The sequence below is a fragment of the Trachurus trachurus genome (assembly GCF_905171665.1).
Source record: "Trachurus trachurus genome assembly, chromosome: 20".
Classification (NCBI taxonomy): Eukaryota; Metazoa; Chordata; class Actinopteri; order Carangiformes; family Carangidae; genus Trachurus; species Trachurus trachurus.
In genome coordinates, this window is record NC_139911.1 from 3,440,791 (window position 1) to 3,454,664 (window position 13,874).

At 41.2% G+C, this 13,874-nt stretch overlaps 1 protein-coding gene across 1 annotated transcript in view; it reads right to left on the reverse strand.

The window, feature by feature from the left end:
* The window catches only part of sspo (SCO-spondin), a gene marked incomplete at its 5' end in the record, with an annotated part of 128,753 nt that overhangs the window by 93,572 nt on the left and 21,307 nt on the right, over positions 1-13,874 (reverse strand). Inside the window, 13 exons of the mRNA XM_083995240.1 lie at positions 429-662; positions 1,816-1,968; positions 2,720-2,841; positions 3,639-3,753; positions 4,468-4,673; positions 5,417-5,626; positions 5,720-5,813; positions 7,269-7,418; positions 8,756-8,865; positions 10,286-10,413; positions 11,123-11,325; positions 12,188-12,322; positions 13,385-13,641. Coding sequence (XP_083851366.1) covers positions 429-662; positions 1,816-1,968; positions 2,720-2,841; positions 3,639-3,753; positions 4,468-4,673; positions 5,417-5,626; positions 5,720-5,813; positions 7,269-7,418; positions 8,756-8,865; positions 10,286-10,413; positions 11,123-11,325; positions 12,188-12,322; positions 13,385-13,641 — 2,117 coding nt within the window. The remainder of the gene's footprint in view (positions 1-428; positions 663-1,815; positions 1,969-2,719; positions 2,842-3,638; positions 3,754-4,467; positions 4,674-5,416; positions 5,627-5,719; positions 5,814-7,268; positions 7,419-8,755; positions 8,866-10,285; positions 10,414-11,122; positions 11,326-12,187; positions 12,323-13,384; positions 13,642-13,874) is intronic.

Sequence of the window (13,874 nt, forward strand, 5' to 3'; positions counted from 1 at the left end):
TACTGATGCATATGGGTTGACACAGAAAAACATAGATGACGAAAGGAAATGGATATAAGACCTGGTACTAGTAGACAAACGATGGACGAACCGGAGTGACATATCTAATCCATCTTTCCCATCTTTTCAAAAGCAGACCCTGTTTTAGCCTTATAGCAAAAGTAATTCTTTCCATTTTAAAAATGTTATAAATGATGTCAAACCACTCGTCCACTGTAGGTTTTTCTAGTTTTAGCCACTTCCTTGTTATAGCTTTTCTAGAAGCGGCACTTAAAATCTGAAACAAGTATTTGTCATGATCAGAGGAGACATTTTCTGATGGTAAAACTCGAGAGAAGTGATTTCATCCTCTGCTTCTGTGACCTGATAATATAAACTCTGATTCTCTTGATGCTCCAGATATTTTGTTACACACTGACTGAACCCACCACAGTTGTCCACGCTCTCGTCCGAGGCGTCCCTGCAGTGCGGCGTCCCGTCACAGAGATGCCGATGGTCGACGCACTCGTCCCCGCTGAGACACTGCACCTGTCCGGGGCCACACGGGGCGGCGCAGCGCTGCTCGTCGCTCCCGTCCATGCAGTCCGTCTCCCCGTCGCACCTCCAGGCCTGAGGCACACACTGCCCCCCGGTGGAGCAGCTGAACTCGTACGACCTGCAGGCTGGAGGAACAGAGCTTGAAATCATCTTCCAGGACATTTTTTAGCCGCTACAGTCTGATCTCATCAAACACTAACACATCCCCCGTCCTATTTTCGAAAGTTATACCTTATTTTGCACATGATTGGTTTTTTTTGTTTTTTGTTTTTTGTTTATTTGCACGTTATATAACCTGCATAAACAATGACAAATAATTCAAGGGATAGTTCACCCAAAGCTCCCAGTGTCTCAGTTCACTGCTTTGCCTGTGTCTGTGCAAATCTCGCGTGATTTGCACTGACCGGCGGAACAATTTCTCATGTCGGGGCTTCAATACCAGAGGGACATTACAGACGAGCAGTATGGAGGTATTTGGATGTTTTTTGGTGTGTCTTTTTGAACGAAGAAAAGTGAGCACCATTCACAACCATTACATGGACAAATACTGCTGCGCGGACCCCACCGTAACTCCGAGAAGGCACGAACTATCCCTTTAAATGAATCTTGTGCAGGAGAGGTGGAAGCCAAAAAAGGCTTATGAAATAAAATACCTCCCCTATGTAAAAAAAAAATACAGAAATTCATAACAGAAAAAATAGAAAAGAAAAAAAAGAGACCTATTTACATGGAAAAATGAAAGACTGAATTAATGAAAGAAAGAAAAAAAAACAATTTACATAAAAAATGAAAGGTACAAACTGACAGATCCATAAGTGTTACAAATCTTAACTATTGTTTCTATGTTTATTCTATATGTTTATTCCTCTCTCACCCCCAGAAGTCGGATTTAAAGATGTGCAGTCTGTGGCTCTGACTCATCTATGAAAAAAATCTCTTACATGCTCAGAAATTATGACTAATTTATCATAGAACAACGCAAAACATGTTGTTTTTGTTTTTAAACCACGCCTAAAACAGCTCTGTGCTGCTCCTCCATCTGTCACTCAGCAGAGGAGGCTGCAGCTGCGGGAGAAAAAAAAAACCTCATGCTCGTGGTCCAACACTGGAAACACTTGGAGAACTGATCCTTTGGGGTCTGAAAAAGTCAAACAGAGCTCTGATAGCTCTGATGTCGCAATGTGGTAAATAATTTTCTTGGACATTTGACTTTTTTTCTCATTTTCCATGTGTTTTCCACAACTGGAAAATTGGTCAACCATTCTCCATTCTTCTTACCTGAGGTGGGTGCGGTCGGGGTGACAACCACGGCGTTGCACACGGTCCTGTTCTCGTCCTCTCCACCCGGACAGTCGGACGTCCCATCGCAGAGCTTAGCGACGGGGACACATGTCCCGTCTCTGCAGGCGAACTGGTCGGGAGCGCAAGTCACTGCCGAGCAAAAGAGGACGACACAGGTTTAAAAATCATCTTCCAGAGTAAATAAATGTATTAAAGGACAATTCCGGGCGAATTCAACTCTATTTTCCTAACATTTTAGGTGTAAAAGAAGGAATCTGAAGATTTTCAGTTTAATTGCTCCTGTTTTGCGGTAGTTGTGTCTGTCCCTGCATCGCCACGGCAGTGAAGAATGGGAGTTGATGCAAGTTCCGCTGCTTAGGCTGTTTACATCCCTCAAAGCCACAGACAGCGTCAGATGGCGACTCAAACATGCACCGAGAAGTTTATTTACTTCAAGCAAGCCGACATGTTTGTAAAACTAGATCTAATTCAAAGTCTCCCAGAGTCTTGCGCAAGACCCAAGTTGCCGTGCTCGGTGTGTTCAGGTGCAGTGGGAAAAGCTCCCGTTTGTGTCATAAACACAGGAATATCAACTCTTGACTTGCTTCAAGTAAAAAAAACTTCTCGCCGCATGTTTGAGAAGCCGTCTGACGCTGTCTGTGGAAAAAAATTGCGGGTTTGAGGGATGTAAACAGCCTAAGCAGCAGAACTTACATCCGCTCCCATTCATCGCTGCCGTGGCGATGCGGGGACAGACACAACTACCGCGAAACAGGAGACATTAAACTGAAAATCTTCAGATTCCTTCTTTTAGACCTAAAATGATAGGAACATACAGCCCCCGAGTTGAATTTGCCCGGAATTGTCCTTTAAACTGGTTTGTTGTTGTTGTTATTTGTACCTTTACTGGGACAGACGGCTTCATCCGTGCCAGAGGGACAGTCTCTGTGTCCGTCACACACTCTGTCTGCAGGGACACACTTGTCTCCGGGGCACTGAAACTCCCCTGCTGCACACACACACCTGAAAACACAACACAAAATATCAGAATTAGAAAAGTCTTTATTGTCATCGCACACAAATTGATGAAAATAAGACAACCCTTTAATTTACAGGCCGCTAATTATGTGATAATGCCAAGAAATAACAAGTAATTGCACCATAATGTCTATAGCCATCTATAGCCTAGAAATAACGGTCAATTTCATAGTAATGCCAAGAAATAACAATTGATTGTGTGGAAATAGCCCAGAAATAATTGATTGTAAATGACAATTTCAAGGACTTGGTGGAGAAAAATTCTGGCCTTTCCCAATTCAAAGTATGAAAAGCGTGTGTAATCTTTTGCCTTTATGAAAATTATGACACATACTATGAAATTGACCGTTATCTCTAGGCTATTTCTTGACAATACTATGCAATTAATTGTTATTTCTTGACATTATCATGTAATCAGCGGCCCGTAAATTAAAGGGCTACCAAAAACAACAACACTATGGCTGGTAATAATAAATAATGAATAAAAATGAGAAATAAATGAGAATAGGGACACACACATAATGCACTGTTAGTGAATTGAAAAATGGATGAATGATGTAAGAAATGGTCTCTTATTGCACTTAAAGGAATTAGTAGTGGTTCTGTCCATGAGATAATCGTCACCACATCACAGTCTATATGTGTGGCACTTTCAGAATAAGACAGTGTCAAAATCAGTGATTTTTTTTACTGCAAAAGCAGCAAAACAAACTCTGCTTGGCATAATTAGACGTGTTAATGCTGTAAATCCAAAACAGCATCCATCAGAGCTGAACACCGACCCCCTCTCATCACTGAGGTCTCCACAGTCGTCGTGTCCATCACAGCGGTGGAGGTAGAGAACGCAGCGACCGCCAGCGCACATGAACTCCCCTTCGTCGCACACCACACCACAGTCTGGAGCGAACACAGAAAACAGCACAACAACAATTTAAAGGGATAGTTCACTCAAATTTCACTCATTATCTACTCACCCTCATGTGGACTAAGGGCTGGGAGAAGTTTCAGAGTCCTCCGTGCCTTCTCTGAGTTACAGCGGGGCTCCGTGCAGCACTGCATGTCCATATGACGGTTGAGAACGGAGCTCACTTTTCTTTGTCCAAAAAGACACACCAAAAAACATCCAAATACCTCCATAGTGCTCGTCTGTAATGTCCCTCTTGTATTGAAGCCCCGACATGAGAAATTGTTCCGAAAAAAAGTCTATGTTTTAAGCTTGTTTGTAGCGGAAGCTCCCAGTGTCTCAGTTCACTGCTTTGCCTTTGTCAGTGCAAATCGCGCAAGATTCCGACAGAGCAACACTGGGAGCTACAAACAAGCTTAAAATATAGACTTATTTAATTTTTTTCGGAACAATTTCTCATTTCGAGGCTTCAATACAAGAGGGACATTACATACGAGCACTATGGAGGTATTTGGATGTTTTTTGGTGTGTCTTTTTGGACGAAGAAAAGTGAGCCCCGTTCGCAACCGAGCCCCGCTGTAACTCCGAGAAGGCACGGAGGACTCTGAAACTTCTCCCAACCCTTAGTCGAAACTATCCCTTTAAAACACAGTTCACATTATAAAAACACTGAATCCTGATGGACTCTATAGTGACCGATCGATCACCTTGTTCATCGGAGCCGTCAGCGAAGCCGCAGTCCAGCCGTCCGTCACACACGCGACTCGCCGGCAGACACTTCCCGTTGGCGCACTGGAACTCCCCCGGAGGACACAGCGGCGCCGGGGTGGCCGGTCCACAGAACTCCTCGTCCGATTGGTCCACGCAGTCCGGGTGGCCGTCGCATCGCAGCGCCGGGTTCAGACACGGTCCACTGCAACAAGGGTTGGTGTCAAATCACTCAGTTTCTTTCATAAATTATATCACAATGACAGCAAATCCTGTCAGGCTGTAGTGTTTGTTTTATACTGAAAAACAACAATTTTATTTTTGTAGCTGTGTCTTGTAAATAAAAACTTATTTTAAAGGGATAGTTCACCCAAAATTCAAATTTCACTCATTATCTACTGACCCTCATGTCGACTAAGGGCTGGGAGAAGTTTCAGAGTCCTCTGTCCCTTCTCTGAGTTACAGGGGGTCTCTGCGTAGCAGTGCATGTCCATATAATGGTTGCAAATAGATACCAACTGTCTTCGTAACAAAAAGACACACCAAAAAACATCCAAATATCTCCATGCTGCTCGTATGTAATGTCTGTCTTGTATTGAAGCCCTGAAATGAGAAATTGTTCACAGGAAGAGCAGTGAACTGAGACACTGGGAGCTTCCGCTACAAACAAGCTTAAAATATAGACTTATTTAATTTTTTTCGGAACAATTTCTCATGTCGGGGCTTCAATACAAGAGGGACATTACAGACGAGCACTATGGAGGTATTTGGATGTTTTTTGGTGTGTCTTTTTGGACGAAGAAAAGTAACTCAGAGAAGCCACGGAGGACTCTGAAACTTCTCCCAGCCCTTAGTCGACATGAGGGTGAGTAGATAATGAGTGAAATTTGAATTTTGGGTGAACTATCCCTTTACGTAACGACCTGCGGTGAGTGAGTCTGGCTTCACCTCGGTGTGCTGGTGCAGCGGAACTGGTCCGGAGCGCAGGTGGACGGACAGAGCTCGTCCGAGCCGTCGCCACAGTCGTTCTCGTTGTCGCACACCCACTGCGACGGGATGCAGCGGCCGCGCGCACACGTGAACTCCGACTCCAGACAGGGAGGGGAGGGGGGGGGGCAGGCCACGCCCTCACACTGCCACACACCGGCCTCACACGAACTAACAAACACAAAGAAGACGGAGAGATTAAAAACTGAAGAACAACGTAGTTTGAGGAGGATTTTAGATTCTTTTTTTTAGATCTGGACCGACCAGTTCTGGCAGTTCTGAGTGATGGAGGTTCCAGGTGGAAACATGGAGCCGTCCCACTCGCACGGACACTCGGTGGCAGCAACACAGCTGTCTCCTATAGGACAGACAACATGCTGACAACAAATAGGCTTTTTTTTTCCAACAGCTGCAGTGCAAGTTTGTTTCAGACATTTGGTCCCAGAGATGGACAGAGTACTCCACCCCAGTACAAATACTACTGGTCAAAATTTACTCTGTTACAAGTAAAAGTAGCTCAGTCGACATGTTACTGGAGTAAGAGTAAAAAACTACTTGCTTGCATGCTTTTAAATGTACTTTAAGTAAGAGTAAGAGTAAATTTCTTATTTTTCACATCAATGAATTACTATATTTTTTTCTAAATTAATTTAAGGACCTTTTAACTCTTGTTTCTGAGAATTAAAGCAGAAGTGAGTGATATATTTGTGTTAATATAAGTCTTAAATAGTTATATCTTCCGACAGCAATCACTTACATAGAGTGTTTGGACTGAAACACGGGTCTGTCAGTCACTCTGCTCTGCTCTGAGCCGAGGAGAAAACATTTATCGTATCCTACAGTTTTTATCCAATGAGCAGAGAGAACGGCATAAAGGGGCGGTCCTCTCTGTGTGTGCAGCCAAGGGATGCGCCTGAATGTGGTGACGTAGGGACGAGGACCAATAGATCCATGACGAGGGCGGGGGCTGCTAACTCCATCGGCTGACAAGACATTATGGTGCGTTCAGGGCAACCCATAACTCGTGTTTTTCCGACCTGTGAAGTCGTACCAGTTCGATCTGGTACGAGTTCACGGGTCGGAAGTTACGAGTGGCCATTATAGTGACTTTCACAGGTAAAACAGGTCGGAAAAACACGAGTGGGTTGCCTGGAACGCTACAAAGTCGTAAGTCGTGACTTGAAGCTGTAATTTACGGTTTCAAAAGCCTGCCTGGAACGCAGCATTAGCCAAAACAACCGGATCGCTTACTTCTGCTTTAAGTAAAAGTAAGAGTAAATTTCTTGTTTTTCACATCAATGAATTAATAATTTTCTAAATTAATTTAAGGAGCTTTTAACTCTTGTTTCTGAGAATGAACTCTTTGAAACCAGCTGCACTGATGTGCTGCTTTTAGGGGTCAGGGTTTCCTTCTTTGACAAACACAGCTTGTGTCCAATAGGATTTTAGAAAAAAAAGAAAAGAGCAGACCTAAAAGTAACGAGTACTTTTTAGCCTTCCAAAAATTAACTCGAGTAAAAGTAAAAATATTTGTCTTGGAGATGTATTCAAGTAAGAGTCATAAGTACCAAAGAAATCTAATACTCAAGTAAAGTACAAATCCTCTGGATGTACTTAAGTTCCACCACTGTTTGGTCCTGGAGAAGACATTACAGGAAACTTTACGATGCGTCCAGATCTGAAAACCATCAGTTTTTCATCCTCGCAGGTCCAAAACTCAGCAGTGATATCGACTCTTTCTCAGTTTTTGGAGTCTAAGCTTTGGATTAGTGCAGTAAATCTGTGTTTTGGGGGGGGGGTTGTTTTTTTTTACCATGTTGGACGGTGCCTGCGGGGCAGAAGCAGCCCTCCACACAGGACAGGACGCCACACTGGGAGTGTGGACTCTGCTGAACGCTGGGACAAGAGAGAGAGCAAGCCGGACCACAGGGGTCGTACACCAGCCCGTTCTCACACTGCAGAGCTGAGGGGAAACAGGAAGTGGAAATAAAGACACAGAAACACAGAAATGATCAGACGCAAAGAGTGCAAGGTGTTTAGGCGTTTAAAGAGGAACTATGTAAGTCTGGTCTCTCCTCCTCCTCTGTGTCTCTAACCCTCCTCTCCTCCGTGTGCATTTGTTTCCAACAACGAAGCCGGTGAGAAATCAATCCATGGAGCGGTGGATAACATTATTTATCATCTACCATGTTACCATGTGTATATCTGTGTAGTCTTATCTGTCATAAACAAGAGATCCTGACATACAGCTACGTGACAGTGACGCGAGCGAGAAAAAGTGATTCGAATGCGTGCTTTTCAATCGGCCTGTCCTGACATGCCCAACCCTGAAAAACTTGCTCGCTCTGTCTCTATCTGGACGACATTTCGTGGCCGTGTCCCGCCTCTAAACGCTTCTTATTGGTTGAAAAGTACACGCTGCTTCCTGTTGACAAGCTAGTTAGCAGAGAGAGGAGAAAATGAGAGAATTGCATTGAAATAAAAAAAAAAAAAAAAATACTCCAAGATGTCAAAAACGGCAACCAGGAAATGTCAGGAATCTAAAAATAGCGCCAGAAGTTTGTTTACGTCCCTCGATCATTTGATTGGTTTGGATTCTGACACTTTCAGGACACTTTCAGGACACTTTTAGGACACTTTCAGGACACTTTCAGGACACTTTCACGCAAGATTTTGTCGCCAGTTCGCTCACTCACTGTATGTCACGATGCAGTGTTACGGTGTTACCAGCACTAGTACTCCGAAGCTGTTTAATTAAGGTAAAAATGTAGCATAATTAAGCTAAAAATCCTGCATAGTTCCTCCTTACAGGATTCCTACACATTTGAAATTTCAAAATTCAATACTTTTCCAGACCCTAATTTCCAGACTTCTCGGTAAAAAAAAAAAAAAAAGTAATTGCTGACATTTGAGTAAATAGATCATGAAATAAATATAAAACATAATCATGTAAATAAATCATGCAATTAATCATTTGTTTTCATTATTCTGATAGATAGATAGATAGATAGATAGATAGATAGATAGATAGATAGATAGATAGATAGATAGATAGATAGATAGATAGATAGATAGATAGATAGATTTCCAGGAGATTGTAGGCACAATAGCGCATACAAAATAAATTCAGATAAGACCAAACCCAGATAAGAACTATATTTCCATACATTTTCCATACTTCCCAGACCTGGAAATGTATAAAATCTAATTCCATACTTTTCCATACTTTCCATACTTGCGTAGGAACCCTGTCTTTAAGATTCAGTGTGTGGCAGCGTGATGTGTGTGTGTGTAACATACGACAGAGCTCCTGAGACCTCCAGCGGATGTAAACCCCTCGACGGTTACACTCCTCAGCGTAGGCAGCGATGGCCGTGCAGAGACACTCGCAGTCGCCACCCGAGTCACAGCTACAGGACACACACACACACACACACACACACACGGTACGGTCTCGGGTAAAACAACACCATTATAGGAATGTGCTGTATTTTATTGCTGGTGGAGCTCATGTTTGTGCACCAGCAGGTTTCTGAAAGACACACATGAACGTTTTTATGCACCAGGATGAAGAACAACATTGACTTGTATGATCCTACTTGGTGGCAGTAAAAAAAACACACTGATGTCATAATGAGGTCATACGAACATTTCTAACATCAACACATGAATCCAAGTGTTTTTGTTGTTACAGAAACTACAGATTTACAGCGTGTGGGTCTTTTACATTACAGGAGTTTAACAACCAGATACTTGAGCTGTCCATGACTCAAACTTTGTTTTAAGACTCGTATGGCCTTATGCAGCCTTGCCTTTAGCGATCAAAGTAGGGAGGTATCATGGTTTATGTGTGACCTTACTGTTGAAGATGAATTACGTTTTCTGTTTCAATGCCCTTTGTATGATAAAAGAATTGAGACAGCCCTTGTTTGAGAAAGCCCAGATGAAGAATCCATGAATTATTTTTGTCTGAGCATGATTATGTTGTGTTGTTTTTTTCTCAGGAGCAGATCATTGTCCTGGATATTGATTCATTGATAAAGTCTGGATATTGAGACAGAAAACATTATATCCCACATAAAACCATAAATTACTCTTTATTGTGTTGTCAATCAATGGTTCTCAAAGTGGGGTCCCCAACTTTTTCTTGAAATTTTAGCACTTTTTTCTAGAATTTTTAAACTTTTTTTATTTTTGAGAATTTTTTCCACTTTTGTTTAGATTTTTTTTTTGAGAAATTATTTTCAATTTTTTTTTTTTAATTTTACCTTTTTTTTTTTTTTTTTTTTTTAATTTCCCCACTCTTTTCTAGAAAAAAAAAAAAAAAAAAAAGTGAGAATTTTTTTTTGGGAGACATTTTTCCACTTTTTTCTAGAATTTATTTTGAGTAATTTTACCATTTTTTAATAGATTTTTTTTTTACAGAAATTTCTCTACTAAAATATTTCCAAAACTTCTCGTCTTTGGCGCTAATATGAATGTACATTGACTAAAAAAGTTAAGTTCTTCAGTCTCAGATCAAATATTTGTGTATTTCTGGTGTTTGCTTCAAATTTCTGCCAATGGGGGTCTGTGGTCTAATTTTTGTCAATTTAGGGGTCCTTGATCTACTGTAAAAAAGTTTGACAACCACTGTTGTATATCTTGAAAGCTTGTCCATTTTTTTCTTTTGTTTTGTTTCACGCTAGCCATTCTTGAATATATTTACTTAATGCTTAGTGTCTTATAAGCCCATGTGGGCTGGGCACAAGAAAAGGGCATGACACTCAAATAAACAAATCAATCAATCAAATGTAATGCAAAAGTGGCCGGTTCAGCCATGTCACTCACCCACAGGCGTCAAAGACACACCAGTCATAATACTGCTGGAAGGGAACCTCAGCGTGGCACTGAGAGAAAAGCTCCTGGGTCAGAACCGCACACCTCTTCCTGGCCCACGTCATCCTGTGTGGGTTCAGCTGAACACAACACAGAGAGAGAATACTCGTATACTGTATAATTAAGCAATATATCACGACAGGCCTAAGGGGCGTTGTTCGGCCCGACGAATATAATGAGCATATACCACGGCCTGTCGTGATATATTGCTTTTATAAAACGGTTACCAATAATGACAATGAAAGAGGAATACACAATCAATTTCATATAGTTTTATTCAACCAGAAATACGTATTATCCAATAAAATAGCCTCACTGTGAAAAAATAGTCCCACCTCTCCAGACGTTAGCTCCAAGTAGCTCTGCATCTCGTCTTTTCCTCTGCTTTTTTTCAGGTGAAAGTCACTGCTCAGTCCCCTCTACCATTGTTAACCCTCCCCGGAGGTGAAAGTTCACCTTAAACATGTGAATTCAACTACTTTAGTCCATTTTTAACATCGTAAAAACACCGACTGTCCTTTGCTACGGACTGCAACAGTCATGGATACATGACAACAACTTCCATTCATACCAGTCATACGTGCCTGAGGCGGAGTGATAGCCTACGCTGTGATAAGGCTTTAGAATAGTAGCCGTGGTATGCTCATTATACCACGGTTAACAACCAATCAGATCGCCGGATTTCACCTTTCTGTTTTATAAGAACGATATAACAGCAAACAGGACATCGACAACACTAGATCTGCAGCAGTGCATAATCTACGTGCACGTTGTCTGTGTTGAACTCACAGCACAGGGGTCTCGGAGGTCCTGGTCGGCCACGTCGGGGCAGGAGGGGCTGACCTTCCAGGAGTTTCCAAACAGCTCGGCCGTCGACTCTACGATGCCCTGACGTGTGGTGAAGTCGTTCTCCGCGTCGCCATCGAAGTTACCGCACAGGCCGCCGACCCGACCGCGCAGGGTCGCTGCCAGACGCACATACACACGCATACCTGGAAGATCATAAAATAATAATAGTTAAAAAAAATTGTATAAGGGGAAACAAATTAGAAAAAATATACAATGGAAATTTGACTGGATGTTTAAATCTCGAGTTGTTTTTGGTCTTGTAAATTAATTAATATGGGTTTTTTTGCTGATCAAGGGTGTAGGTGACTGGAAGTGAGAGACGATCTAAGATTCTTTGAGTTTAAGTTAGGGGCAGACATAAATAATAAGAATTATATTCTTCTTACTGCTTCTTTCCAGAATAAAAAGTGCTGATTCAAATGTATTTATGGATTTGTGTCATCAACATCATATTGCATTGTACTCTACACTTTCATGAAAGGAACAAAAAAGAAAGAAAGATAAAGTTCAGGGTCGAGTTGTTCAAAGGTAATCTGATCGGATTTTGGATAATGGATTGGATCAAATCTTGAAAATGGGTTGTTTCAAAACTAAAAACGGATTCTGAGATCGGATTAGATCACGTAATCCAATCTTGTAAAATATTTACAATGTACTGTATTTGAGAAATGTATATCTGTTTTTTTTTTGTTATTGTAGGTCAGATCAGGTCTGGCAGTTTAAAAGACATTGAAGAAACAAAAAAAACAGCTCAGAAAATGAAACATACACCCCATTTTCAAATAAATACACTGAGTGACCCCATTCTGCTGTTCTACACACAACCCCATTTAGAGCACTTGTTATCTGGATTTGGTAATCTTGAAAACTTTGCTTTGAACCCTTCTGGGATAAAAGTAAAGATGGATTACCTGGTGATCCTGGATGGTAAAAACAAGGGATTTCAAAACCTGGATTATTTTGATCCAGATTAAACCTTTTGAACAACTAAGTGTAAAAACGTACCGCCGTCCCAGAGCAGAGTGACGCCAAGTCGGGAGGAGAGGGACACGAACATCCCGGCTCTTTCCAGAGTCAGACCGCTGCCGCTGTAGGACTTCGGCAGCGTGACCGGCATCCCGTTCACTGTCACAGCTTTACCTAAAGGACGATGATTATGAAAAATAGTAGGCACTTTACTCCAGGAACTTTAAAAACCAGCACTTTATAACAGATGCACTTTAATGAATCTTAACAGCGCTATATGACACCTTTGTCGATTACATGCACTTCATTTTACTACTACTCCTTGCTCTTTCCTACTGAAGCTACAGTATGTTATATTCTATATATTGTGATATTGTGATATGGTATCGTGGTTTTGTGATATGGTATTTGTACCATGCTGAACGTCGGGACTACGGATGGAAATTAGCCTCGAGCTAAATCTGGTGTATTTACATTTTGTATGTTCATGAATACGCAGAGTCCCGTTACAAATAAACAAATAAATGAAATGAAAAAATAAAAAAAAATCATTGATAAAGCCTGGATATTGAGACAGAAAACATTATATCCCACATAAAATCATAAATTACTCTTTATTGTGTTGTCAGTCAATGGTTCTCAAAGTGGGGTCCCCAACTTTTTCTTGAAATTTTAGCCCTTTTTTCTAGAATTCTTTGTTTTTTTAGATTTTTTTTTTGGGAGGAGATTTTTTTCCACTTTTGCCTAGAATTTTTTTTATTTTTTTTTATTTATTTATTTTTTACATTTTCCCACTTTTTTTTTTTTTTTTTTTTTAGAATTTTTAAACTTTTTTTTTGAGAAATTATTTTAAATTTTCAATTTTCAATTTTTTTTTTTAATTTTCCCACTTTTTTTTTTTTTTTTTTAGAATTTTTAAACTTTTTTTTTTTGGAGATTTTTTTTCCACTTTTGTCTAGAATTTTTAAACTTTTTTTTGAGAAATTATTTTCAATTTTTTTTTTTTTTTTTAATTTTCCCACTTTTTTTGGGGAGATTTTTTTCCACTTTTGTCTAGAATTTTTAAACTTTTTTTTTTGAGAAATTATTTTCAATTTTTTTTTTTTTTTAATTTTCCCACTTCCCACTTTTTTTTTTTTTTTGAGATTTTTTTAGAATAGATTTTGAGTAATTTTACAATTTCTTAATAGAAAATTTCTCTACTAAAATATTTCCAAAAACCCCCGTGGCACCGACCTCTCAGCAGGTGGATGACGGTGTTCCCCAGGCTGAGCGTGACCGACTTGGTGCAGGTGACGCCGGTGCTGCCGCAGGGCACGTTCTCCGCCGTGACGCTGAACAAGCCGCCGGTCTCCCTCGCCAACACGTACTGGCAGTCGCCGAGGAACGAGTAGCAGCGGCCGTCGAACGTGACGTAGTGGGGGTCTCCCGTCGCCACGCACACGCCGGCGCAGGCAGACTGGCTGCAGTGCCAGCGCCGCTCCTTACACACGCTGCAGCAGAGGAGGAGGAGGAGGAGGAGGAGGAGGAGGAGGAGGAGGAGGAGGAGGAGGGAGGTTACAAGATGAAGATGAATCCTGAATATACAGCTCTGGAAAAAAATAAGGGACCACTTTCACAAATGTTTCTTAAAAGCATCTCTACATGTATGACAGTCATTCTTTTCTTTTCTTTTTTAAATACCAACACAAACACAACTCATTCTCCTTAATGAGACACTGATAAG